This window comes from Anopheles arabiensis, chromosome 2 (genome assembly GCF_016920715.1).
Source record: "Anopheles arabiensis isolate DONGOLA chromosome 2, AaraD3, whole genome shotgun sequence".
Lineage (NCBI taxonomy): Eukaryota > Metazoa > Arthropoda > Insecta > Diptera > Culicidae > Anopheles > Anopheles arabiensis.
In genome coordinates, this window is record NC_053517.1 from 32,180,588 (window position 1) to 32,207,685 (window position 27,098).

General features: G+C 44.9%; 1 protein-coding gene across 8 annotated transcripts in view; it reads left to right on the plus strand.

The window, feature by feature from the left end:
- Positions 1-27,098, plus strand: part of LOC120893760 (neuroligin-3) — an 85,361-nt gene that overhangs the window by 43,644 nt on the left and 14,619 nt on the right. For 7 of the 8 annotated variants that reach the window (XR_005738151.1, XM_040295841.1, XM_040295843.1 and 4 more), the window contains 6 exons: positions 18,992-19,209; positions 19,346-19,495; positions 20,306-21,368; positions 22,335-22,453; positions 22,578-22,838; positions 24,341-25,261. Coding sequence is in view for 7 of the 8 variants with exons in the window: in XM_040295841.1 (XP_040151775.1) it covers positions 18,992-19,209; positions 19,346-19,495; positions 20,306-21,368; positions 22,335-22,453; positions 22,578-22,838; positions 24,341-25,261 (2,732 nt within the window). In the remaining variant the exon portion in view is untranslated. Of the gene's footprint in view, positions 1-18,991; positions 19,210-19,345; positions 19,496-20,305; positions 21,369-22,334; positions 22,454-22,577; positions 22,839-24,340; positions 25,262-25,843; positions 26,408-27,098 lie in introns of those variants that run through there. The other variant, XM_040295847.1, reaches the window with a different exon arrangement.

Here is a 27,098-nt window from a genome sequence, read left to right on the forward strand (position 1 = left end):
ACACTGGGTTGGTTATAATTGTACCAATACCTCTCTGCCTGATGTTGCTTCTTCGATTGGCTTCCGACAATGTTTAGACAATCGACCATACGCCACCGTGCTCGGGCAGGAATGTAATGAAATGCATCAAATTGCCAAGCAACGCACAAATTCCACACGTGTTGCGGCACAAATCATACAATCAAAGCCCCTTCCTGCAACGCTCTCCACGCTCAATCCCCGAAATGGGCCAGTGACTTTCAGCCAAAAAACTTTTCAATATTAAATGCATCCAACGAAAAGGATCGATTCCGGAACGAGAAGTTTCGCCAATCTTATCATTTTCTTTCCCAACCGACTAACCCCCATTCGGCCCAGAACTTTGCTCTCTCATTTAATCGTACGCATGAACGAACGAGCCGAGCTGCGTAGCAACAAAGGTTTGCTTTCCCAAGGGGGGGGGGGGGGAGGGTGGAGTCTGAGCAAAACTTTTCCACTGTATCGTCTGCCCCGAGAAACAAAAAAATCAACCACTTTCGGGGAAGGCTCGAGAAAACTTTCCCCGCGGCGCAAGCCCTTCGCGTAAGCCTTTTGATGAATATATCATGAAACTTATGATTCTCGGGCCATGATCGACGTGTTTCCGCAGGCCGACGACGCATTCGTGGAAGATGGCAAACGGCGGGGGATGAAGGCGATGTTTCTGGTTCGAGTTTTGTGCGCTATGTGCTTCGGTGCTGTGCAAACGTCATGCTTTATTAATGGCGCAAGCAGTGTCCTGTATGCAGCTGGTAAAGCTTGATGTAAGTGGGAATGTTTCAGGAATGCATTAGTTTTAAAACTTAGTTTTTTTTTTAAATAATGTCGTGCAGTCGGGAAACTAATTTTCGGTGTGATCTTCTTTTTTTCAATTTGCAGTATTTGTCATTCATCGAACAAAGTATTTTCTTGAGATGTACATGTTATAGAATGTTGCTTTATAAAATGACCGTTTTCTTTAGACAATACAAAGCACATCATATAACTCAAGACACAAACGTTGCCATTGGCAATCGAAGAAAAGAAAAGCAAAGTACAGTTTTAAAAACATCGGGCCCCGACAATGCGCTCGAATAAATATTTATCCTTCCATCCAGCCCGCAGAACAATCGCGCAATTCACCGCCCGCCATCATTTGCCGCTTTTACTCGAACGAGCATTTTCGTTCCGTTTGGATGGTGTACCGCTCTTCTCCCACCCGTTCCTACGCAATCGACAAAGAACAATTTCCACTCTAATGCTATTATGCTGGCAGGGGGCTTTTGGGGTTGAGGTTAGGACAGGGGTCGAGTTCTTGCAACCCTCCGGTCAGAAAGTTCACGCAGATACCTTCTTTAGCCCGCCGGCTCGAATCGATTTCTTGCTTTACACACACACACACACACACACACACACACACACACACATACTCGGCAGAGGGAATTATATTTTGCTTTCAGCTTCGGTTCTTGGGTAGCTGGAACACACACACCCACACACTCACATCGACGCAGACACAAAAGCTTCCCGTCCACTGCAACAACCCAAACATCCAACCGAATGTGGCCACTGGGCATCGTCTCAATAGAACCATTAAACCGCAATCCGATAGAGCAATTTTAAATCGATCAACCCCAGTCCCGAACAAAACCTCACCTCTGCGGGCGAGGTGAATGATTTGTTGCAAAAGCTGCTTCCCAGAAAAGGGCTGCTTGTGCGAAAGCTTTCGCAGACGCTGTGGTAAGCTTTCGATGGGGGGGGAGGATTTTTGTGTACACAAGCCGTCACAAGGAGTAGGCTACTCTTTTTTATGCTTCATAAATTTACGGTCTCACTTGATTGATTAGGGAAAGACGGTGGGGGGGGGGAGAGGGGGAAGATAGCAACGCCCAACCGTAGCTAAGACGCTGTTGCTATGTGAGTCGGTTATTGAAAAGCGATTAAATTCGGGTCCAATCTTTGAAACGAACCAAATGGAGGAGATAGCTTTGCGGTAGCAGTGCAAACAATAGAACGTTCAAGATACACGATACCACAGCATAAAACGCAAGAAAGTAGAGTAGTAAATCCCAACCAGCAACGCCCGAGAATGTGTTATTACGATTTTATTGCAGCTTCTGGGAAGTAGTGGATCGTTTGTCGCTGTAAATTGGAACCATTGGCGCACACACACACACACGCACACCACGAGCGATTGGTTCAATCTGTGCTCCGAGCTGTAAAACTCCATTAATTATAGCACTAGCCTAGTGCGTGTATCGAGAATCTGGGGAAAACGCACCCAGATTGTGGTGCCGTAAAGTGTCAGCAAACCTTCGCCCCGTTCTGGCATGTACAGCCTTTTTTTTTATTGCACTCTGTTACGAAAGCATTTGGGGCACCGATGGAACAACATGATAAGAGCAGCCCCCCATAGGCCTTTCGGAGTAATTGTGTGTTGCTTAACTGGGCTGAATGAATTACACAAAATGGCACGTCGGTGCCATATAAGGCTGCTACTCGCACAGGCACAGCATATGGAGATTTGTGATCGAAACTAAAAGTTGTTCGGTGTGGCTCACAAAGTAGCACACTGGCTGTCGGTGTCGGTCAGCAACAACAAAAAACTTCTTCCACCCTAATTTAACTAGTAATTGCACTTGTTTTTTTAGTGTAACCATTTCGCACAGTATGCTTTTTTAAACGAATCCAGGAATCCGGGAGCTCAACAAAACCAAATATCGAGGGAAGCAATTTTCGAGCTTCAAATTAAACCTTCCGAAAATTGCCCAAAAAGCCTAAATCGACCATCCGGGAAGCCCTCCCTGCCACGGGGCAAACCGGCAACCCACAATCTGATCCTGTTACAATGGCAAAACAGTCGGCGTATTGGCAATTTCTGATTTTCCCCGTCCCGACAGCATCGGACGCACTTTCCTGGGGGTGGGGGGGGCGTTTCCTTTTTGTGCTGTTCCCGTTTCCCGAAAACCCCGAAACCCCGGAATGATTGTTATCGATGGGGAAATTTAATCATTCCGAGAAGCAGAAATCTCGAACGAAAAAGCCTTATGCCACTTGGCCAAACTGCTGACCAGCAGGCTGTGTATTTTGGCATCGGAGCTCCATCCCGACTGTGCGGGATGGTGCGAACTGGATGGGGTCGGTGGGGTGGCGATCGTGCGGTGCAAAGTGCTGTCGAACTAATTTGAATGCGGGATACTGCTTAGGGCTGGGTCGATTTTCGGTTGAACTGTGGCTGCTAGAGCGAGCGCCATTTGGTTGACCTTCTGCCCTTTCCCTGCCCCCCCCCCCCTTCCTCACCATCCAAACCAGCCCCCGATGGCTTAGGCTAATGAAACGTTTCTTTATTTATGCAACAACCACATTTTTGCAATGCAAAGTATCCAGCGCTCGCCCCGGTGCTGGTGCCGGTGAGTATTTTCACATCGCTTCGGCTAAGAGTTGCTGCCTTCATCCACTCTGATCTCGCCGTGTGTCTCGTGTTTGCTCACCCTGGAAAGAAATGGTCAAATGGCACCGTGTTCGCTTATTAACTTCTAGCCGCGAACGCGCCGATCAGAACGACAGCATGATTTGCCAAAGATTTCATCAGCATCGGCGCAAGGTTGTGATTTACATTTATTAAGTACACCATTAGCTGTTTGTTTTGTGCTTTCGAGGGTTTTTTTGTTTTTGGTTTTATCGGGTGGCGTAGGCGGAATGCTTGCGATGGTATCTTTAAGGCGGTGCCTTTCTGGTGACAATGTAATCAAAACAGACCAAATAGAAAAGCGTTACCGTTCATGATTTAATGTTTTGAATGAGTTTACAGCGAAAAAACCTCCTAGAGTAAGAAAGTCTGTATCGTGACAGACCAACTACAGCGTTTCTGAAACGGATGAATGGTTCTATGGATTAGAATCGAAATCGAAAAATGGCACTAAATATTTGTAACTTTTTAATGTTCGCTGTGATAAGCGAACAGTGTAAATCATATCCTGTGTGCTTCCAGTTGCTGAAACAACTGCAGCTAAACCTTTGTGAACTTCACAGATAAGCTTACGGTTGAAAATATTCTCGCGGGCCACAGTTAAGCCGGGAGGGAGGGGAGAATAGTGCTTTCGATCTGCAAAAAAGAAATTAAAGACTTATTCTTGGACCTATATCGTTATCTTGTCTACATTTATTAGTATCTTATCAACATTTATTCGTAGCCTCCAAAAAAGCTATTCCTGACAAGATGCCTACCATACATCTTTCATTGCGTAGAAATAATGTTCGAGAGGGCTTTATAGTCCATCGTTTAATAAACACTAAACTAAAAGAAAAAAAAGAACATGGAAATAACATTATGATAATAAAACCAGTTCATGAAATTTACACATGCTTTACGTCACTGGTGGGGGCCCTTACTCGGAAATTTTATTGGACCTGGACAGTTCATTGGGTGCGTACAAACGGCGTCCACGGGCCTGCCCACGCCCGAATGCAGAGCCGATTGCATACGATTGTATCTTCACCATTAACATGAGAGGGACAGAGCTTATACCACGAACGTACCCGAAAGGTATGCATGGTTCACCCATCAGGATCTAAAGGCAAGGACAAGGCAAAAGAGACACAGAAAAAAATCCTCACGGCTACACATGTCCTCTAGACGCGTTGTCTATGCGTCTCGCTCGGTATCACAGCGGCATACGGCAGGTAAGCAGTACAAATGCTGCTACCTGATACGCACACATGTTTATCGAACACATCTATTCGGGTTGGCTCGGTAAAGGTCGGGTTTACTCGACGGAGTAGCCGGAACGTAAAGGCGCAGCCTTTTCATGATTTTGTATGACTTCGGCTGTTTTGGACCGTACGTGTAGGCGCAGGCATTAAACCTTGTATATCGCCTTCACACACGACGACACACGAAGTACCCATGCAGTATTTGCACAACGCTAATGACTGATAACAATAACTCAACATTTTAGGACTACATCGGCTATATGGCACAGTTATATGGAAAAATAGACTTTTATCTTTCAATCGACCTTATACAATTCACGCCATTTTAAAGTGCTTGATTTCTTGAGATTTTTGCAGAACCATAGCTAAAGAGTACCCACATCAATGAAATGAAGAAAGTGGTATTCCAATACATGATTTCCAAACTTCCCAGAAAGCTTCAAAGTCAGAAAATGGGTGAAAATGTGGGGAGACTGATTTTAGGATAAAGTCAGGAAACAACTACTAAAACACATGCTGCATGACATCTTCGCGAATACCTTCCCAAACAAGCAACAATGTGTAACTTACCTTACATTTCGTTAATCGAACTATAAGGATCTAAATGTTGAAACCTTCTTCCTCAGTGTATAAACATTAATACATCCGTTTTTGTTATCTTACAATCTACAACCTATTTCAGCTACATTCAAATAACTGCCAAAGTTCTTCTTGATGTTTGACATGTCTGCAATAGAGAGAGATCTTTCCTTTCAACTGTAAAACGTCAGTGACGTAAAACAATATTCAAAATGACAAGAACCAAACTAATAAACGAATTATGATGATGGTCGAACCTGTCTAAACGACTTCCTTTCACTAGAATACGCTCGTTCATTGGACAAATCTCGTCTAAAACTGGCGAGCGTCTTCATAGTCACGTGATGAACGGCTGTCACTAGCTTTTGCACAGCATCAACATTCATGTCACCTGCTGCTGATGTGTATGTATGTATGTGTGTGTATGTGTGTATGTTAAATGGCATCAACGAACGAACTATCACCCGCTCGATCAAAGCAACGAAAGAAAGCGCACCGTTCCAGCGCTTCACAGCGGTTTGGGCGTGTGCGCCTATCTGTGTGTATGTGTTCATCATCAGTTTTTGATGTATGTACTAGGCATACTTTCACCCCCAGCGCCCATCGCTCATCGCGCTGATGAGCCCCCGAGGGTGTGAAAAGCTAATAAATACCTGTCGTCGTGCGGGGGCTTCCCGCTTCCGGGCGGGCAACCATAAATGGGCTTTCTTCGTGGAAAACACAAACACACACGGTGGGGCTTAGCGTGGTTCCTTCGCATCAATTTTCTCGCTACACGACGGCCCCGTGTACAGTGTGCAGGCAGGGGGCAGATGATGGGAGGAGGGATGAAAATCAAACAGAAGGATTCATTAATAGATCTTCTTTGTGTTCAGCCCTTAAGACGTGAGCTGTGCGCGGAAGCCTTGTTTGCTGTTGGCTCCGGGTGAATAGAATATTTTACCCTTTTGTAAACCGAAGCCATGAAACATGTTTGATGCTCAGTTTCCGGCCCTGCAGCGCTGCAATTGCAATTAAGTTTGTATGCCGTGCATTTTTACGCCCCAAAACAGTTGCGCCAGGGAATGGCGATGAAGACATGCAAACTACCATTGCAGCATACAGTACGGCTCATAACTGCGCAGGCACTGTTGGCATTAATCAAGTTCTGTAGCGTATGTGTCAGCCCCCAAAGCCGCTGCTCAGAAATGGCAGACACATTGTTGCTTTTCATCAACATGCAATAAAATCAGATTAGCTCGCCCAGCACGACGCGACGAGACGGGACCGGGCGCGATGATTTCCTCCAATGTGTCGCTACAAACAATCAACCAAGCTGGCCAAGCTTGCCGACTCGCGTCGCGTCGTCATGTTTATGCTGATTCCGGGCGCACACGGCTACTACTATCTTTGCTCTGCTAGGTGAAGAGTTTTCAATTTAGATCCTTTCCTTCGAGCGATCGGGCTGGCGCAAGAGCGATGGTTGGCGGCATATCACATCACATTCTCAAGACGGCAATACCATCCAACGCGCGTGTGTGCTTTTAGTGGGGGGGGGTGGCACTGTTTGCGAGCTGACAGGAATGTGGTGCGCGAATGGCATACGCTTCGCCAAACCCGAATTCCACTTCCCCGTCCCGTGTTTCTGATCTGCGAAATGATGAGAATGTAAGCGTGTGGATAGTGTTTCACCACGCGAAACGCAACTACCGCAAGGTTCTCACACATTTTACGACACATGAGTTAAATTACATCTTTTCGCTGTTACGCGTGCTCCGACCGAAAATGGCCTTTTCTGGCCCTTTGCCTCGCTTGCCGACTGCTGCGCTCCTGCTGTAGGCCAGCTTCCTGTTTGTTGCTTTGTGTGCGCTAGCGAACACGTGCTGCCGTTACTGCTGGTGCTGCTGCTGCTGTGGGCTGTTCTTTCCCGTCGCCCGACCCCGTTTGCGCCATCATTAACGGGTAACCAGGGTGAAACGCGAAACGTGGGCGGTGGCTGAAACCTGGCGCTAGCAACATGAAACTATTTCCCAGCCAGCATAAAGTGTTTCGTGCGTTTCGTGCATTGTTTGCGCAGGGGTTTTCTAGCCCCACCCGGGCCATATTGTGTTTGCACGTGCACACAAACTCACCCACACACACAAACACACACATGTATATAACACACATTTCACTCGTGGGTAGGTTCTGCCTTCCATTCCCCATTCGCTCAGCACCATCCCTCCATTTCGAGGGAAAGTGTATCCTCCGAACTTGTGGAAAACTGTTCGCTGTGTGGCCGTGTGTTTAGGGATGCTGCTCACAAAACTAAGACAATGCGCTGAGGGGAGACGATTCGATACAAACGGTACGGTTTGTTAGCTTAGGAAATTATATTCTGATTATTGCACCACAGCTGCGCTGTAATAAATATGGATGACAAAATGTTGCCGCAAATGAAACTTTCTCATTGCGTGGGATGGGATTTGCTATCGGGGGTCCTCTTTTGTTGTCAGCGTCTATATGTCACCTCGTTTCGGGGCTGAACAGTCAGTCAACAAGGTGCTATAAAAATAGTGTAATTTGTATTGAGTACAACCGAACCCGAGATGACCCAAACAGCCCAGTGGCTAAACTGGGTCATCTCACATCTCATCCGGAACATTTATCGATGCGCTTGGCCAACTTTCCTGCAAACGATTGGCCTATAATGAAGGCAATCGTAGCGTTATTTAAGAAACAATTGGGTCAGATTATTTTGTTTGTATTCGCATTTAGATTATTTTGTGTTAAACATTTATTGTCCTACTTGAAGTGTTATGGTTAAAACAAAATACTCAATGGTAAGTTTTCTTTCTATTGGGGATTAGTATACGATATGTGTTTAAATTACACCGGTTGTGAAAGAGACCGGAAGTCTTATCCGGCGCTACAACCGCTTTAGGGTATTGGCCTGCCTCAGGACTGTCCGAAACCGCTCACGGTCTCGCGCCTTCATCTGCCAGTCCGCTATATAATTCATTCTAATTCATTTCAAATGTTCATCTACTACCTTGCTTATATGTGTAGCCTTCAAGTGTTTTCTAAACTTTATATCCTTTAACTTAATTCTTTTTTTAATGAATGCTTCATTGTTTATACTTTTATTTCATGCCATAATTGAAATATATCATTCAAATAATAAAGAAACCAAAACAATATGATTCCAACTATTTTTGTTGCGAAAGGCACTTAAGAAAAGGAGAAAATGTGGATATTTCTGCTGGAGAAAAATCATAAAATTAGTTTGATTCCTTCCCTTTGACTTGATGCGGTTGTAAAGAGGCCGAAGGTGCATCCTTCGGCTCTATTTATACCGTCTCTACCCATCGCCATCGTAAACCCCGGTTACAAATGGAGGGCACCTTAGCCCTATGCTCTAACCTGGTAAGCCATCAGGAAAACCCTACAACAGTCACGAGCGTAGAAGATTTGTTAGGTTTTCTATGTGTAAACAAACGCTGTTCATAACATTTTTTTTTATAATTTGTTTAACGTTTAGCGGTTAAAACTTTTTTCAGATGTTTATTTGCACAAAATAGGCAAAATAGCATGTTAAGCAACGCTCACAGGATGGAATTTTTCAAGCTTTTTCTAGCTGAAACCATCAAAGGGAGCTTTTTTGTTTATTTAATGTCACGTTCTTTGTCAAGTTCGTAGAATTATTTAGTATGAAGCTCTTCGATCGTTTCCAATCAAATAGTTTCTACTACACTGCTTTACCATAATCACATCAGAACATCATCGGAACCACTAAGAGCATCTTCCAGTCCGCCAAATCAAATTCCACAAAGTTTAAAACACTATCAACCCTTACAGTATCCCATAAAAGCAGCATTCCAGAAATTCCAATTTGCAGCATTGCACATTGTAGCTCCTCGTCCCTCGTCCCATAGCCTGTACACTGCAGCTACGGAAATCAAATATTACTGTAATATTTCCCTCCCGCTTTTAGCATTTTATTTCGCTTTTCGTTTTCACCACACCAAGAGCTTTAGTTGAGAGTGGACTTGAATCGAATAACGCTAAACCCCCGCTTTTTGTGTGAACCCCCCTTCCACCCATCCACCTAAATGGTAACGTTTTACTTCTCTATTTGTTTCCTTTCTATCGTTTACATACATTATGACCACTTTATGTAAAACGGTTCGAACAAGATCCGTGTGTATCGCAAGTAAGAGCGGGCAAGAGCCAACGGGAACGGAGAAAGGCGCTTCGTGCTAGATTGAGCAAAAATCGAAAATGCACAATTCAAACGATCCTAGCCCCGGTTCTTCGCGTCTCTTAACCAGTGCGCTGGTGGGGTTGTTTGTGGAGCTGCCCCACCACCCGCAGCTTGGCTCCTGCCCTCGAGTGAACGAGTGTGGTGGATGCTGAAGTACCGGCAAAGGCAAATCGCCCAAATCCGATCCGTAGCCTTTGAAGCCGCCCCAGCCCGTACCCGGCAGAAAACATATGGTACAGGGTAAAGCATATAAAACGCCTCCCAATATGTTTTACAAACAAGATCAATCTCCTCATGGCCTCGAGCCACACGACAAGCCGAAGCGCTTTGGCGATGAAGATAGTACGGTCTGGCAACGGAGAAACGCTCAAACAGAGGGTTGAGCGGTTGGGAGAGGGCATAAGCTTGAGGAACGAAGAACATACACACACAAGAACGTCAGCGCAAAGATGGTTGCGCGCAAAGCGGACGAGCGCAACGAAAAAGTTTACTCCAATTTCGGGTTGATTCGGGTTGATAGCGCGCCACATAACACTGTAGCCCGGGCCGTATCCACTTAGCCGCTGGCCCGGCCTTGACTTTTCGCCCTTTCGCCATCCTTCAGTTTTATGTTAAATATTTCCAACTCCACTCCCACAGCGCGGTACCGGGGCTGCCGGTTTGCTTTTTCAACTGCAGCACCACGATTATCTCGCACACAACAAGCCACTTTGAGTTTTGGAGCCTTTTTCTTTTGTTCCGTTAAGCTTCTAAGCATGGTGAAGCATTTTGCCCTGCCTTCAACCTATCTTGCTCTGGGTCTCGTTTCGGGGTTTCGAGGAAAAAAAGGAATAAATACACTTCACTCTGCTGCAAAATAGAAAGCATTTAGCTCCAGAATTTACCAACTCCAATCAAAGCCGGATATAATCTTTCCACAAAATACCATCTTTCAAGAAACCGACGCAACAAGGAAAAAATATACAGCGCTGAATGTACGAAACACACTTCACAGCGCTTCACTAGTTCACAGTAAAACAACAAAGAAACCCCCCCCGTGGAACCTACGTCAAAATATCATTCGAAACCGACCAGACCGAACCATTTTTATCCGACGAAAGTTTTTCTCCTTTCACTCTCTATCCCTCTCTCTCTTTCTCTCTCTCTCTCTCTCTCTCCATCTCTTTTTCCCCTTTTTGGGTTAAAGAAGTGCCAAAACCCCAAGCCGGCACACGCTTTTGGGTCGACAACCGTTACAAGCTCGCCGCTGATGCCCGAAAATGATCACGATACGAAAAGAAGGAGAAAGCTTTTTCGTCCGTTTTCCAAATGCATGGGCGAGAGGGCTAAGGGGAGAAGAACACTGACAGCAAAGCGCACCGCGGCACCATCACCATCTTCGGCGCACGAAAACTCCCTTGAGAAAAATAAGGCTCAAGCTTGGCGGGTTTTTATTCTTCCCTTTTATCTCCTCCCGAAACATCTACCATCCGGGCGGAGTGCAATTATTGCGTTCTCTTTATACCGAGTTTTGTGCACCATTTTTGTGAAATATTTTTTGCTTAGCTCGCACCCCCACTCCCCTCCCCCCCTACCCCTGCAATTGGGCACACGCTAGGAGCTCTACACCGCGCCGGAATTCGCACAGCTGGGGCTCAAAATTATTTACTTCCTGCTCCGCCGAATCGGCAGCCGTGCTCGGTGTGTACGAATTTTGCATTTATTTACGAGCGGAGCGCTTGCGTGCGACGCTTTCTTTTTCCATTCGTCCACACTTTCTTTTCTGCAACCCGGTGTCGTTATTGTCTTTCTTTAATCCTTTCGACAAACGGCCACCCCGTTCGGGCGTCACCTTGCCAGGGTATGACCCGGCGGTTAAGGTTTCAACGCCCAAAGGTGTGTGTGTGTGTGTGCTTCGCTGCACAGATTCACTCTTTTGATGTTGACGACAAATTTGACTCGAAAAAGGACGCACCCCTGAAATCGATGGCCGAAATAAGGAGCCCCAAAACCCGGGGTTGGCTGGTCGTAAACTATCCGGGCTGCCTGGTTCGGTGTAATATCGAACAACTTTTCCCGAGGGTAGGGAAACGGAGCAGAGACAAACATGGCACATTTTCAGATAGCATTTCATTTCTCTTGCTCACTCTCTTTCTCTATCTAACTTGGGTGTGAATCATCAATTTGGGAGTAGCAACTGTGGCCGAAATTAGAGATTTGGTTTTGTAGTTTATTGCCGGCACTTGCTCTCTGTGCTGCTGCCCAACTGGCAAGATGCCAGCCCTACTGGTAGTTTGCACATTTTGAGAAAGTGGACACTAACAAGCACACGCTTTCGTTGGGAATAGCTTTTTTTAAACTGTAACCTACCATGCACCTCTGAGGCTTTGCAAAAATGGCTTATCAAGTCGTTTGTATTCGGGGGTTTGTTAAATAAATTAATATTAAAAATAACATACAGACACTTATAATACTTTTTTAACATTAAAAAAACCTTTCAATCAGTGATTTAAGCTTCATCTGCTTTCAATAGCTTGAGTTATCTTTTTTATGAGAGATGTTCAGATTACTTCATCATCATCACATTCACGTCCTTTCATCTTTCTATTTGTATCCATTGCGTTTTACTTACTTTTCCTGCGCTAGAACCACTGGCCTGTTGAAAGAGTATCTGAAACCACTGATTGTCTTACACCTCCGTCTGAAAATCCATTATCCTGGTTTTAATCATTAACGCCTGCACGCCATCTTGTCACCTCAAGCTGGGCCTACCACGTTGCACGGTCTAAAAGAGCTTTTCGGGCTGGGTTGTTGCTCAGCTTTCATGCTGTTATCGATGCTGACCTTTGATCGATGCTGAAATAGAGGAAATCTTGACAGTGCTCATTGCTCTTCTTATTAGAAATTGTTCGTTAAATCATCCCAAAAGCACAGAAAATTGCTTAAAATTTAGAAGAAAACGTATTTAACAAGCCTAGCAACGAACCACCTAAAAATAAAAAAAAAGGAAAACAATATTCAAGTATCTTGCTTTGCTAGAACAAATGCTCAAAAAACTAATAAATCATCAATTGGCTCATAATTCATGACTAGAAGGAAAAGCTTAGGCAGTTACATTTGGCATTTGTCGATTGCCAAAGCGCAGCAATTTTAAATAAACAAGATTTAAGCAATACGGTAAAATTTAATATTGTTCAAGCAAAGATTGAAACTTTAAGAAAGATTTAAACGCACAACAAAATTTATCTTTTTAAGGGTCTTTTTCGTTTTCCTGTCTCCAAGTACCATCCCTTGCTAACCGCTTCCTTGGAGCTTCAAAAATGTGCCAAAAGACCACTTGTAACAGTTTACTCCTTGAAAGTTTCCTGTATCATGTTCTAACCTCTCCCGACTCCCTGCCGTGCTCTCGTTTGCTCATCAAATGAAATATATCTTACTAACTAAAAAAAAAAAAAAAAACAAAATAAAAATCTTCAACAAGCTTTTACACAAGCCGCGCAAGTTTTCCTTTCTTCACTGCGTTCGTAGAAAGCAACGAGATTGCAATGCAAACCTTTATGTTTGGCTGAACAGTTCTTAAAAACATATCGTATCCACGTAATTGTTCCACGAATCAACGGAAAGTATCGATTCCGCGAAACAGACGTTCGATGAAACGAAACACAACCAAGCGAAGACAAAGAAAAAGGAGATGGGAACGAATAAATTTACCCCAAAACGCCTCAAGCAGTTTAATCGGAAACGGAGCCCCTGCTTCGTTCGACCTTGGGTTTATTCTTGTACGCGAAAGTGTAATATTAATACGAAAATTTTATCCAATTGCCCAACCGGTGGACGGAATTTCAGTACATCCAGCTTCCAGGTTTCGTATTTACAATCGACACACCGATCCCAGAGGAAGCGTGCAACACTGCTGTGTTCGCTTTTGCTGTGTTTTGTGTCATCTTTGTGGGGAAAAGCAAAATCGTTCGTTTGGCGTCGAGCACACAAACCGCCTCCCGAAATGTGATTATTTGAGCACAGCACATCACACATTTCGACAAATTTGCTTTCACCTGCAAGCCATTTGAATCGTCAGTCCCGTGCCGCTTTGCTAGAACTGGCGCTGGCAAAGTGCTGATAGCGCCAACGCCAAAAAAAAAAAAAGAAATGAAAAAACGTTTTCCCGCGCTATGACGCGTGCAGTAAATGGGAAATAAAACGAGAAGTCGAACGTAAAAAAAAAAACTTCTATCCGGGCTAGTAGTAATCACATTTCTTTTCAATCTCCAACCTTGTAAAAACCAAATGTGGCCCCTCGAAAAAGGACAAAAAATAGCGCAGCTTTACATTCTAAGCCGATAGACTCCCGGGTGCTTAAGCGAAAGAACGCACCGAGGCATCGACGAGGACGACGACGGACGGTGTGGCAGTACGGGTGTAATGGTAGAACAACATAAAGCTTGCACTAAAGCAAAACCGAACCAACAACCTAGGATGCCTAAAGGAATGGAGGAAAACCGGGGGAGAGCTGGGAAAAGGAATAAAAATCCACACCCAACTGTGTGCGCATTCGCCCCGGCCGCCCCGCGGCTCCTTGGGGTGGTGTTTTCTAACATGTTTTTATCTATCAATTCGACACTCCCAGAAGGTGCGTTAAGTCGGCTGACGGTTCCCTTACCGCGCAAACAACGCACCGACACCGACTGGCTGTAAGGTTTCCGTTTTCTTCCTCTCCCTCTTCACCAGGCCCTTTTGTGTCTTGTGTTCCTCCTCTTGTGTCAAAAGCCTCACACATAATCATAACCATAACACGGATGATGCTGGCAACATCTCTCGCCACACTCGGTGCGGGCTCACCTTTCTCGCCGGGCCCGCGAAAGAAAGCCCTCCGGTAGGGATGGCTGATGCGACCTCGCGCGCCCAGCGCGTGTTGTTGCGCTAATTTTTGCTCTTTGATGCGCCATCGGTGGTGGTGGGGTGGATGCTGGTGCTGGTCGCTGTTTGCTTTTCCCTTTCTTCTTGCTTGTTTTCTACGTCGCCGCTGTGTTGCCGCCAGTCGGTGTCGTTCTATCACAAAACACTTACCGCACCGCTGGATCTTTCCATTGAGGTGCCCGTGGACACATCTAAATTACATCAAGCCGCAGCGGGGGAGCAGGTGGGGGAGAGGGGATGGGATTGGTTTTTGATGATGGATATAAAAAGTGACTTTACCGGTCGACATCGACACTTTTTGTGTGGCGGTGGGTAGGGCCAGGGAGCTAAAATGGGAAAACCTTGGCCACAACAACATCGTCATTTCGCAAATAACATCCACTCAGTTGACATACACACACAGCCAGACACACGACACGGTTGCCTCGGTTCAGATTTGCTCCGGTCAGCAGATGCTCTGATGATCTTCTGCTCACACGCCTTGCCTGGCCTTTCCTCCCACACTGTGTCTGGTGGCCGAGAGCACACACTAATGATGTGTCCCGTGTTCCGGTCGTACACGGCAATGCAGCTAAATCCCGCGCCACCCTGCTCGAAACCGCCTAACCACAGACACCGGTGCGCGCGCGCTCGCGCTACCCGACGGGACATGCGAAAAACATGGACACAGTGGCCAACCTCTCCCCGTACACAGGCGCACGCGACGTTCGATGCTTGCACGAGGGGTATTATCATAATGGTAATAACCGTATAAAAATAATTATTTGCCACCCAAGAGCTTTAGCTGCGGCCTACGCTGATCTAAAACCACTCTGCTGGAATGGTCATTGCGGTCAAACGTCAAACCGACCGAAAAACAACACATTGGGGACGCATACACACACACACGCTGGAGTGTTTTTTCGTTAGTGACGGGTCTAGGATGATTAGTGGCTATTTATTTTGCTTGGTTTGCTTTATTTTATTTTTATATTCAAATAAACACAGCTCATTCAGCTAATTTTTCAATCGAATTGAAAATGTTTTTATGATTTAAAAAAACCTACATGCAGTGGCTAAATGCATTGATGGTTTTTGTAGCATTAAAGCTTTGCCTAGTCTTTATTGAGAACGGTATATTCGAGCCGCTATTGTCGTTAATTATTTTATTTATTTATTTATTTACTTATTTATTTATTTATTAATTTATTTACTTATTTATTTTTAGTTATTTACGTAAACATAAACTAGGCCTGAATATAATATCATAGATATTAATATTTTAACATATGAATGTTGTCATATTCCTAACCTAAATTTATAATTAGTGACCGATTAATTAAAAAGACAAATAAAAAAAATTTATCGGAACAATAAAGGAGAGGAAGAAGATAAAAAATAGATAAAAGATATAATCATTTACAATAAGGGAATCAAAACGCAAACTAGAGAAATTTGTAGTAATTTCTAAGGTTTAGGGTCTCATTAAAAAGTCATATTTAGGTCAATTCATTTGCTTAAATCGCTTTAAAGAGAGGTCATTTGTATAATCATAAGATCATAAGTACAAAATGTTACACTTTTAAATTATGATCCCAAAAATGTCATAGTCTAAGTATCTTAGCGGATGTTATAATTTATAATATACGATTTTGTAAATTGAAATATAAAAAGAGTACAAATAACCTTCATTTATTAAGTAATTATACAGTACAAATTAATTTAAAAAAATGTTTTGTCCTTCATCGTTTGCTTGTCCAAAAGAAGCTCAAGTGCACGGGTTTATAGAATTTACCTCCAACTCTGTTTGATTCTTATTCGATTGAATTTCATGGAACTTTAAACGTCCAAAACATGTTTTTTTATTACTTACTTGCAATTTGTCATGTTCAATGGTGCTCGTAGCTTTTAAGTGATATGAAAGTTTTTAAGTAATATGTAAGTATGGTACATTTATCTTAATAAATAAAAAAAAAAACATTTTAGGATGCCTCAAAATTTGCCGTTCAAAAATACATCAAATGACTGCAAAGCATAACAAATCGTGTACATATTGAACGAGCACATCCCATGCAAAGTCATCCAATGCAGCTGTACCATCAATTCCGTGCGTCACTGTGTCTGTTATGCATTTTGCTTAAATTAATACCGGCATAACATATACATACGGTGGAGCAAAAAACATCCCCCATCAACCGTCCTGCATAGCTTTGGTAATATCCTTGGTGGAGAAGCATTCTTTTTTTTTTGCTTTATTTTACACTCCAGCCCTCCTCCTTCGCGCTAAAGCCAAAAAACCATAAAGCCAGTGACAAAGCTTCATAAACCTCCATAACACTCCATCAATTTGACTGCAGTTGTATCCGCAAACCAGCAACAACCAGCATCAGCATGATGCAGCAGATGGTTGATTGCTTGACAATGCTTGACGCGCGCTCATTCTGCTGTGCGTAAAAATATTCGTTTCATAATCACACCCGGTAACGTTGTCATTGTTGCCAGACATCGTACACAAATCAATCTGACCGAGCATCGGTTTGGTTTTTGTGTGTGTGTCAGTGTGGAAGTTTGTGCGAGGGCAATGTTGCAACAATCGCACAATCGCCAAAAATGAAATTAAAAAATACATACAATTCTCGTTGCTATGGTTGCTTTCATCTCGCGCTCGTGCGCTTGATAGTGCGCAGCAAAATAAAAACGCATTGAAATGTATGTCAATTGAAATTCCATTCATTTGTGCTCTGCTTTGGAACTATCCACTTCACTACTGTCCGAAACTGTCACACTGAGAGAGAGAGAGAGCGATATGATATCTTAGTTGATTGAAAAGGGGTAGAGGATGCACCAAAAAATAAAACGAACTTGCCAAACCAAATTACTCACCATTATGTCGGCGCTAATAATACGCGAACCACCGCGTGATGCAAGCGATGCAAGAAGGATGGGAAGAAACGGTGGGAAAACCGATCTGCGACATGCTGGGGCTGTATTGATTTGTTTCTATGCAAAACGACCAAGTTGCATTTATTTGTATTGCTTCTCTTTAGTTCATCTGCCAATTATCCGACATGGTCGCTAGTTGGCAAGTGTGATGAAACATAAATTTAATAGGTACCAGTGGTAATATTTGTGTTCCCTGTATTGCAGATCGATATTTTGCTATTTTCTCACTTAGCTGCCAAACTCATTCATGGTAGGATAATTAAATTAAAAATACTTCAATTATGTTGTACCGATTGATATCAACACAAAGCATCTCACGTTCACATTAGCGATTGCACTATTGAATCGATGTTTATCGTGCTACGTTAATGCAAAGCGAAAACATCAAAGAACAATTAATTTATGATACATTGGGAAAAAAAGGATTTATCTTTCCCTGAAATAACAGTGGTTTTATGAATAGAAATTAAGTTCCATCAGCAATACATGAAAGGGTTCTGTTGATTGCATCATATTAAATTTCGCAGAATCACGGCATAAGTATGTTAATGTGATTTATCTATTTGAAGCGTACATGCACGCTATCAGTATTGAATCTGAAGCTTTTTTTCTATTATTTTATTGTACGGTTTTTACAGGTTTTTACCTGTTTGGAACTCGAGAGGAAAATATTGATACACATTGTCAAAGATGTGTTAGAGGTAACGACTGTATTAAACTCAAACTACGTCCACTGTTTCATTTGTATGATTATTTAATTTGTTTTATTTTCTTTTCCATCCCACAAACTGTATCTGGTACCTTTAAAATTTGCACTCAGTTTAGTTTGCATCTCCATTTTCACTTTATATCCATTTGTTCCTTTGCCCTTCTTCTATTGCCATTCAAATGAAAATCAAATACATTTGCTTCATTGCCCTAATCACATCATTAAAGACGCTCTTTACTGCTCTCGCTCATACTAAAACCCTATAAACTGTTTACGACATACTTACTTTCACCAAAAAACACCCTTCAAACACCACAACGTGGTCATCATAGAGATTATAATGTTATCAACCCAAAATCGATTCCCAATTTTCACCACCAACTTCACACAATAGCCCCGTGTCGTTCGCCAGCGCAGGAAAACACTGGTGGTAGTAGTAGTTTTTAATGTCCCACTTCATCCCTACCCTTCCAAAAAACAGACAATCCTCTTGACTGCACCACCGCAAAGCCTCCGATAATGCTACTCGTCTGCGGTTCGACAGTTTTTCCCAGACCACACATCCCCATTGTGACAGCTCCGAAAAAAACATTCCCATTCTCGTTACGAACTCGTTCGAAAACAAATTTCAAACCAATCAAAACTACTATTTCGGGGGTTTTCGTTTTGGGGTTCGAATGGGATTTCAGTATATGTATACATGCGGTGCCGGTGATAACCGGGAGCATCTCGAACGACCATTCATTCCCCGAAGGGTATTTCGATTATAATGGACCTCAAAAAAAAAAAACGGGCAAAAGCTTTGAGGGAGAGGCTAAATAGAGTAAAGGAAACTTCCGTCAGAGTGGCGAACAACGTCTTGCTTGTTTCAAATCACCATCCAAATATCCATCCGTACCGTCGAGTCTGAACCGCTTTCAACTTCTTTCTTTCACGATTTCTCTTTTTTGCAGATTTAGTCCAACGCGTACGCCGTCGCCCTGGGACGGCATACGGATAGCGGATAAGTTTAGTCCGGTCTGTCCCCAGCGACTGCCGAATGTAAATAACGAAACAGCAGCTTTAGATAAGATGCCAAAAGGACGACTGGAGTACTTGAAACGTTTGCTACCTTTTTTACAGAACCAATCGGAGGACTGTTTGTATTTGAATGTATTCGCTCCAGTTCATGGTGAGTAACGGATGCAAGGCTCAGCATCCTACCACCCATTTGTCCTTTCAAATATCAACCCAAATGACACGGTTGTTCGTCTTCATTCTCTCTCTCTCTCTCTCTCTCTCTCTCTCTGTCTTTCTCTCCAATGCAGCCACTCAAAGTGACAAGAAACTGCCTGTTATAGTATTTTTACACGGAGAATCGTTCGAGTGGAACAGCGGCAACCCGTACGATGGCACCGTGCTAGCCAGTTACAGTGATTTAGTCGTAGTTACGTTAAACTATCGGTTAGGTATATTGGGTAAGTTCTCTCCCACCCCCTCTGTTTTCCAGGTATTTAAAAATAGCCACAAGGCTGTAGGCTTTCTTAAGGCTGGAGCGAAGCAAACTCGAACCACTAATATTTGCCCCTGCAAACCTTAAAAGCCCGACCATCCCGACAAAGAAGCAATGTTGCCGCCATTCGTTCATCAATCATGCATAGGATGATGAATATCCCTGGGCAAAGTTTTGTGCCTCTCAGCCACTCAGGCTAAAAGATTTATTCTCCCCGAAACCTTCTCCCCCCCCCCTCGGTGATCCACCGGATGCTAAAGAAGAAGATGATGATGATGATGACGATGCGTTCGCAGTGGAAAGGCAGTCTACATTAAATGATACACTACAATCCATTTTTCGATCATCAGAATGACGTTACGAGCATCCTTCTATTGATAGACATCAAACGGAATAGATGCGGCAGTGCCCTTCGGCCATTCGGGTGTATGCACAGTGTGTTGAAAACCATCGCCGGTCGAAGCTTTCATTAGGTTAATCGATTATTCATTTATTATTCATCTCGACTTTGGCTTCGATTTCGAGGGTTGACTTTCGGCGCCCGATTTTTTTCCTCCCTATTCCGATCCTTATCAGCGATTTAGCCGCTGGCATGAATTTATTAGTGGGTTGCTTTGGCACATCCGCCCGCCCAGTGCAAAGTGCTGAAAACCCGATGAAATGGCCCGAAGATTTTGGGTGGTTCAAAGTTGTGACCACTTTCGCTGCCCGCAGAAGACTAACCCCCGTCACTAACGCGCTCTGCTTTCCATTCGTCCACCCCTCTTTGCGGCAGGTTTTCTAAATGCCAATCCCAGCCCACAGCTGCGGGCCCGCGTCGCCAACTACGGCCTGATGGACCAGATGGCCGCCCTGCACTGGGTGCAGCAGAACATCGCCAAGTTCGGGGGCGACCCGGCCACGGTGACGCTGGCCGGGCACGGGAGCGGTGCCGCCTGCATCAACTTCCTGATGACGTCGCCCACCATGGTGCCGGGGCTGTTCCATCGGGCGATCCTGCTGTCCGGGTCGGCCTACTCGTCCTGGGCACTGGTCGAGGATCCGGTCGTGTACGCGCTCAAGCTCGCGAAGGAGGTGAACTGCTCCATCCCGGAGGATCTGATCAAAAACCACGAGCAGATCGTCGACTGTCTGCGGGACGTGCCGCTGGAGGAGCTGTTCGGGGCCGACATTCAGCCGCCCAGCTTTCTGAGCGCGTTCGGCCCGTCGGTGGACGGGGTCGTGATACGGCCGGGCCGCTCCAACCAGGACATTGACGAGCTGCCGGTGCGCGGCACGTCCAAACGGTCGCAGGGTGCGGCCGGCCGGTACGATCTGCTGTTCGGCGTGGTGACGGGCGAGGCGCTGTGGCGCTTCAGTGCGGCCGACATCCAGAGCGGGTTCGAGGGCGAACGGCGCGACAAGATCCTGCGCACGTACGTGCGGAACGCGTACACGTACCATCTGAGCGAGATCTTCTACACGGTGGTGAACGAGTACACGGACTGGGAGCGGACGGTGCAGCATCCGATCAATATGCGCGACGCCGCGGTTTCCGCCCTGTCCGACGCCCAGTTCGTGGCACCGCTCGTGCACACCGGGGATATGTTGGCGCCGCCACCGCCACTGCCCGGACAGGAACCGTCCGGGCCGAAGTGTTTCTTCTACGTGTTCGACTACCAGACGAAGGACGGGGACTACCCGCAGCGCATGGGGACGGTGCACGGCGAGGACCTGCCGTACGTGTTCGGGGCGCCGCTGGTCGACGGGTTTAACCACTTCCCGCGCAACTACACCAAGTCGGAGGTGGCCCTGTCCGAGGCGCTCATGGTGTACTGGGCTAACTTTGCTCGAACTGGGTAAGTACGGGGGTGAATTAAGTCTCCAGGGATGTCTGAAAAACTCGAAGTCTTCTTTTTTGCCTAATTCTATGACTGACCTGAAAAGCCTACTATCATGTTTATTTACCATAACTCATAACAGGGTTTTCCAGGGGTTCTCATTGTTGTGGGACACTTCCTTGACTCTTTACTATTGGAAATGAACTTCATATATTGAAATTTATACTACGATACCCTTTTTGGACAGGCTCCTTTAAATTCTTGTTGGATGCGTCAAACAAGAATTAGAGTGGTGCTATAGAGTCCAATTCCCATTACATTAAATTCATTTCTCGTAAGGAATAGTCAATAAAATGTCCCATAGCTATGGGAACTCCTGGAAAACCCTGTAACATGAACCATAAAATGAGCCATGAAATGAATTATGAGCAGCTGAAAATTTACTCAAAAATGATTAGTTTATATTTTCGATTGGTTTTGATTTGACAGTTATACCAAGTGTAACGATTATGTGCAGTGTGTATCGTAGCTATCAAATGTTCTTCAATGAATGTTTTACGGAGAATGTAAACGAGCAACAAAGTCATTAGTGTAATCTATTTCAACGACCTGAAGATTTGCAACGAAAATTTAATTTTCTCAATTTCATTTCACCAATTAAAATCCCACCTTGGCAGAGCGTATAGTGGGAAGCATTGATATCCTAGCAACTTGATCTACGTATTTGTTCACCACTTCTTAGTTTCGTCTAAAAGAACGAGCGAGTTGATAGAAATTATGCAAACACTCCAATGCAAACGTTTCTTGCACCCAGCTCTTCCATCTTCCACACACGTCCACCGTTTATTACATTCTGCACAAGCAGATCCACGGTTTTATTTCAACCCGAAAGCTCCTCCCCCATTCACTTCCGGCAGAAATTAGCTCAATTAACATGATTAAATCTATTTTTCCACTCCATTTTCAAACCAAAACCTCACCCAGCAACCCGAACGAGCATCACCGGCAGGACTCAATTCTGGCCGCATCCCGCGAACGGAATCGCTTCCGCAGCATCAACTGGGAGGAGTACGATCCGGTGCATCAGAAATATCTGGAAATTGGTAATGCGCACCGAACCTATTTCTATTCGCATTCCCTTTATCTACCGACCTGCGTCTGTGTGTGTGTGTATATGTTTTAATCTTCAACCATAATCTCTGTTGCCGATCCTGGCACCGCTTGCAGGTATGAAACCGCGGATGAAGAACCACTTCCGAGCGCATCAGCTCTCGATCTGGCTGCGGCTAATACCGGAGCTACACAAAGCCGGCATGGAGGACGTGATAGCGAGGCACAATCTCTTCAAAAACCACGACGACATGGACCTGTACGAGGGGCTCGTCAAGCCGGACTCGTTCGCCGGCCGGCTCAACTACCTGGAGGACAATCTCAAGCGGCGAGGTATGCTGACGGGCGGCGAGCTGGGCCACGCACTGCACGCCAACGGTAGGTGTTTTAGCACGAGCTTTCGCACGCTTTCGACTGTTACCGCATTGTTGCTGGGAAGCTCAGAAACTGGCCCCGGTAACCACATTCCGGTGGCTGGTGCAATGAAATTGTGCATGAGCCATAAGCCAGTACAGCACGGCACAGTACGCCGAACGCAATTAATTCGACCCACTAGTAGAGTGCTCAACAATGTTTAGTGTTATTTCTAGGTACAGATTTGCTGGTGCCATGGAGAAGTTTAGCTTTGTTACAGTAGCATTCGTACTAACAAAGGAAATAGAAACTAACCAATGGGAGAGCAATTAAGCATTGTACATTGCACCGCTAGCTATTGGAAATAGTTTTTGGTTGTTTGAGTGTAACATGTTGAATGTTATTTCATCCGAGTTTTACAAGCGGCTTATGTTATTACATTTTTTATTGTTTTTTTCTGCCACTGTTTAACGAAAATCATGCCCTACCATACAGCATTTTATACTGAAGCTGTAGTCAGCAGAGTCTGTGGCGGTTCTTTAGTCGTTTGAAATATTTTGAGCAGTGACAGTGTTGTGGCGATAAGGAAAATGTAGTTGCATGCGTTTAAAAACATTTAAAATCCCTTTAAAAGTATGTTGAAATATTTTGAGCTACATATTATATTATTATATACAAATATTAATACGAAAAGCTATTTGTGTGTTCCAAATTGGATTATTATAATTTCCCATCAAATAAATCTCTCTCAGTCTTTTTTATTGCTCAGCAGTTTCACGCAAAAGATTGTTGTAACAATGCGAAATAGTAATAATTCATATTACAGGATTTTCCAGGGGTATTTTCTGATAGTTGTGAGACACTTCCTTAACTCTTTCTTATCGGAATTGGACTTGATATGGTGGAAATTGGACTCTACAGTACCCTGTTTGGACAGCTCCTATTGGAAATTCTAGTTAGATTTGTCCAACAAGGGTGCTATAGAGTTCAATTCCCATTACATTAAGTTCATTTCACGTAAGGAGTCAATAAAATGTCCCACAGCTATGAGAACTCCTGAAAAACCCTGTTTAAGAGATACATTTGATTGACAATCATGTGTATCGTTCAAAGGTTTATGTAGCTGGGAATCAACCAAAAACCTTGAGAAACTCTATAATTCATATTTTTATTTTTAAAAACCCATTTTATAGCCTAAGTATAAGCTTGGGATTTGTTTGACAAAATTTGACAACCACTGTCCGATTGTTGGGTCGCACAATTTGCATACATTTGGGCTGATTTGCTCGAGAACTTGAACTATCGAATGAACACTTGACATAATTCAATGTGTTTGGTATATTAGTATACTAAACAAATCAGTCTACAGGTTCGCATAAAGATTGTACATTTAAACAGAGTAAAATTTTAAATAAAAATAAATGTATTATGATTCAATGCTTTAAAATACTATCTCTTCCCCATTGCGCCTTCTATCTACCTTATTTCGTCACAACTCTTCACTTCCTGTTTTTTTTTTTTTGCAGTCGTCATGACGACGGCGGAACCGGTCCTGCTAACGACCTGCATGCCAGTGGGCAACTACAGTGCGCTCGTGCCGACGGCGACCATCCTGAACGCCACGACCGACACGCTGGCCGGGCTGGAGGCGGCCGGGTACGCCGCCTACTCAACCGCCCTGAGCGTCACCATCGCCATCGGGTGCAGCCTGCTCATCCTGAACGTGCTCATCTTTGCCGGCGTCTACTACCAGCGCGACAAGACGCGGCTCGAGGTGAAGAGCCTGCAGAAGCAGTACCAGCAGCGGGGCGGCGGCCTGCACCAGCAGGGCCCGTTCGATCCGATCAAGCACGCCCACTACCATCTCGGGCACTCGCAGTCGGCGAACGTGATCGTGGACGTGGAGAACCACGATACCGGTGCGCTGATCCTGGCCGGCGACGTCAAGTCGCCGCACATCTGCACGAACGCGATGCAGATCAGCGTGATGAAGAGTGGTTCGCCGGGCGGTGGCGTCGGCCACGGCGGTTTCGATGGTCGCGGGAACGGTGGTGGTAATGTGGTTGGTGTTGGTGGTAATGGTGTTGGTGGTGGTGGTGGTGGTGGTGGTGACGCGACCAGCTGTAACGTGCCGGCCCCGAACGTGACGAAGATGCCGCTGCAAGCGAACAACAACGCGTACGGTACGGCCAAGCTGCCGCCCCGCAGTGAACACATCGCCATCCCGATCAAAAACTCGACCTTCATCGGTACCGGTACCGGTACGGGCGGGGGGACGTTTGTCAGCGGCATGATGACACTGCCAAAGCCCAGCTCCCAGCAACAGCAGCAGCAGCAGCAGCAGCAAGTACACATCCCGATGAGCTACAACCGGAACGAGTGCATGACGCTGCCGCGGAACATTGGCGGAACTGGACTGAGTGCGTCCTCCGCCGGACCCAATGCAGGTAAACCGAGACTAGATTTCATGACCACACCGATCTGAAAACGGACCACCACTACTAATACTACTACTACTAGTACTACTGCTACTACTACGAGCACCACCACTACTACTAACACCATGACGAGCACCACCATCTCACCTTTACACAAAACCCATTGGCCCAAACTCACCATCATACCACAAACCCAGTTCTTGCCCGCGTTGAGTTGCGTTCCGTTATGTATGCAGTACTCAGGCCCACCTCAATGTTCTGCACCGTTAGACAGGGCAGGCAGGTTCCAGTCGTTCCGTTTCTTCAACCCCTAACCAATCAACCCCCGTTGTTTGTCCCACTATCTCATCCTCATCATTCATTTCTTTCACGAGAAAGACACGGAAAGCCTGGAGAAGGACCCCCTGCCTTCCAATTAAGGGGGGCCCGACGCTTTCCCTTCAACAAAAGCAAAACAGCCGGCAGAAGAAGACATTAGGGCCGATTATGATTCTGCCGCCGGGAGGCAGTGGCAGCCCACGATCAAGCGTCATTCTCGCTCACTCACCTTCTCTCTCTCTCTCTCTCTTTCTCTGTCTTTCCCGGAAACAGTGACCGGAATACGGCACTGCGACCCGCCATACTAAACCGGCTCATCCTTTTGTCCGACTGTGCTGGTCCGCGTCCGGCCGTGTCCGTGTTCGGTCTTCCTCATTATCCGTTATCTGATTGATTGCTAAGGATTGTTAGGATGGCGCTACGGTCGTCCACTCACGGGATTACTTCCCACACCATTAGAGCTGAGAACAGAAGCAGTGGGGGAGAGAGAGCTGAACACGTGTATTTCGATTGTTATTTGAGGTTCGTTATGTTGTGCAACGCCACACCATTCTTCTCGTTCACTGTTACGTTTTGCGTTTTTTCATAACGTTGTGTTGTGTGGAGGGATAGTTTTAGCGAAGCATATTGTTTGTGTTAGTGTGTAAGAAACGTAGTATGAGGAGTAAGCGCGCAGACGTAGGGCCGAAATAGAAGATAGGGGTGGGAACATCCGGGGGAGCGTGTTACATGATGAATCAGAAGCCATACGTGGGAGGGGAAAGCATAAACCTGTACCTAAGGCCGGGTGAGGGTGAAAAACTATATCAGTAAATAAAGACGAAGAGAAAACACATACACACATACACGTTTCAATCAAAACCAGTTTGGCGGGATACTTAGTTGCTCCGAAAGTGATGCGGCGAGCTTTGGTTGGATGGTGGTTTTGTGCTTTGGCTTCGGATTTGTTTTGTTATCCGTTTTGCGGCGTTTACCAACCTACCCCTTAATTATAGTGTCAGCTTTAAGTCGAAGGATAAAATGCTCCACCTTATTCATCATCATGCAAAATAGTAAGCTTAAAAACTTTAGGCAAAGCTCGGGCCATAAAGGTATTTTAAAGGATCCTCCAAGTCAACTTTTTTTGTCTCGTCAGGTATCTTTAAAAGGTCTTTTTGTCATATTTATAAGGCATTTTTGTCCCAAAACTATTGCCAATAAACTTTTCATCATCAGATGAACAGATAAGACAGATAAGAAAAACATTAGAAAATGAATGCAATCTATGTTTATGGTATAACTGTTCAGACATGAACTACAAACTGAACGCTTCCTTCGGTTTAATTTCTCCTTTTTAGGTTCTTGATTTTTTTTTAAATTTCTTCAATACAAACCGAATTCTGTTTGTTCAGAGCTTGGCAGTGGACATGCTTTTTAGTTGAATGTCCGATAGTTAACAAACAGTGCACTATGGGGCCGGTCTCGAACAAACCGCTGTCATAAGTCAATTTTAGTACTAATTACGATATATAATACAGTGAAATCTCCC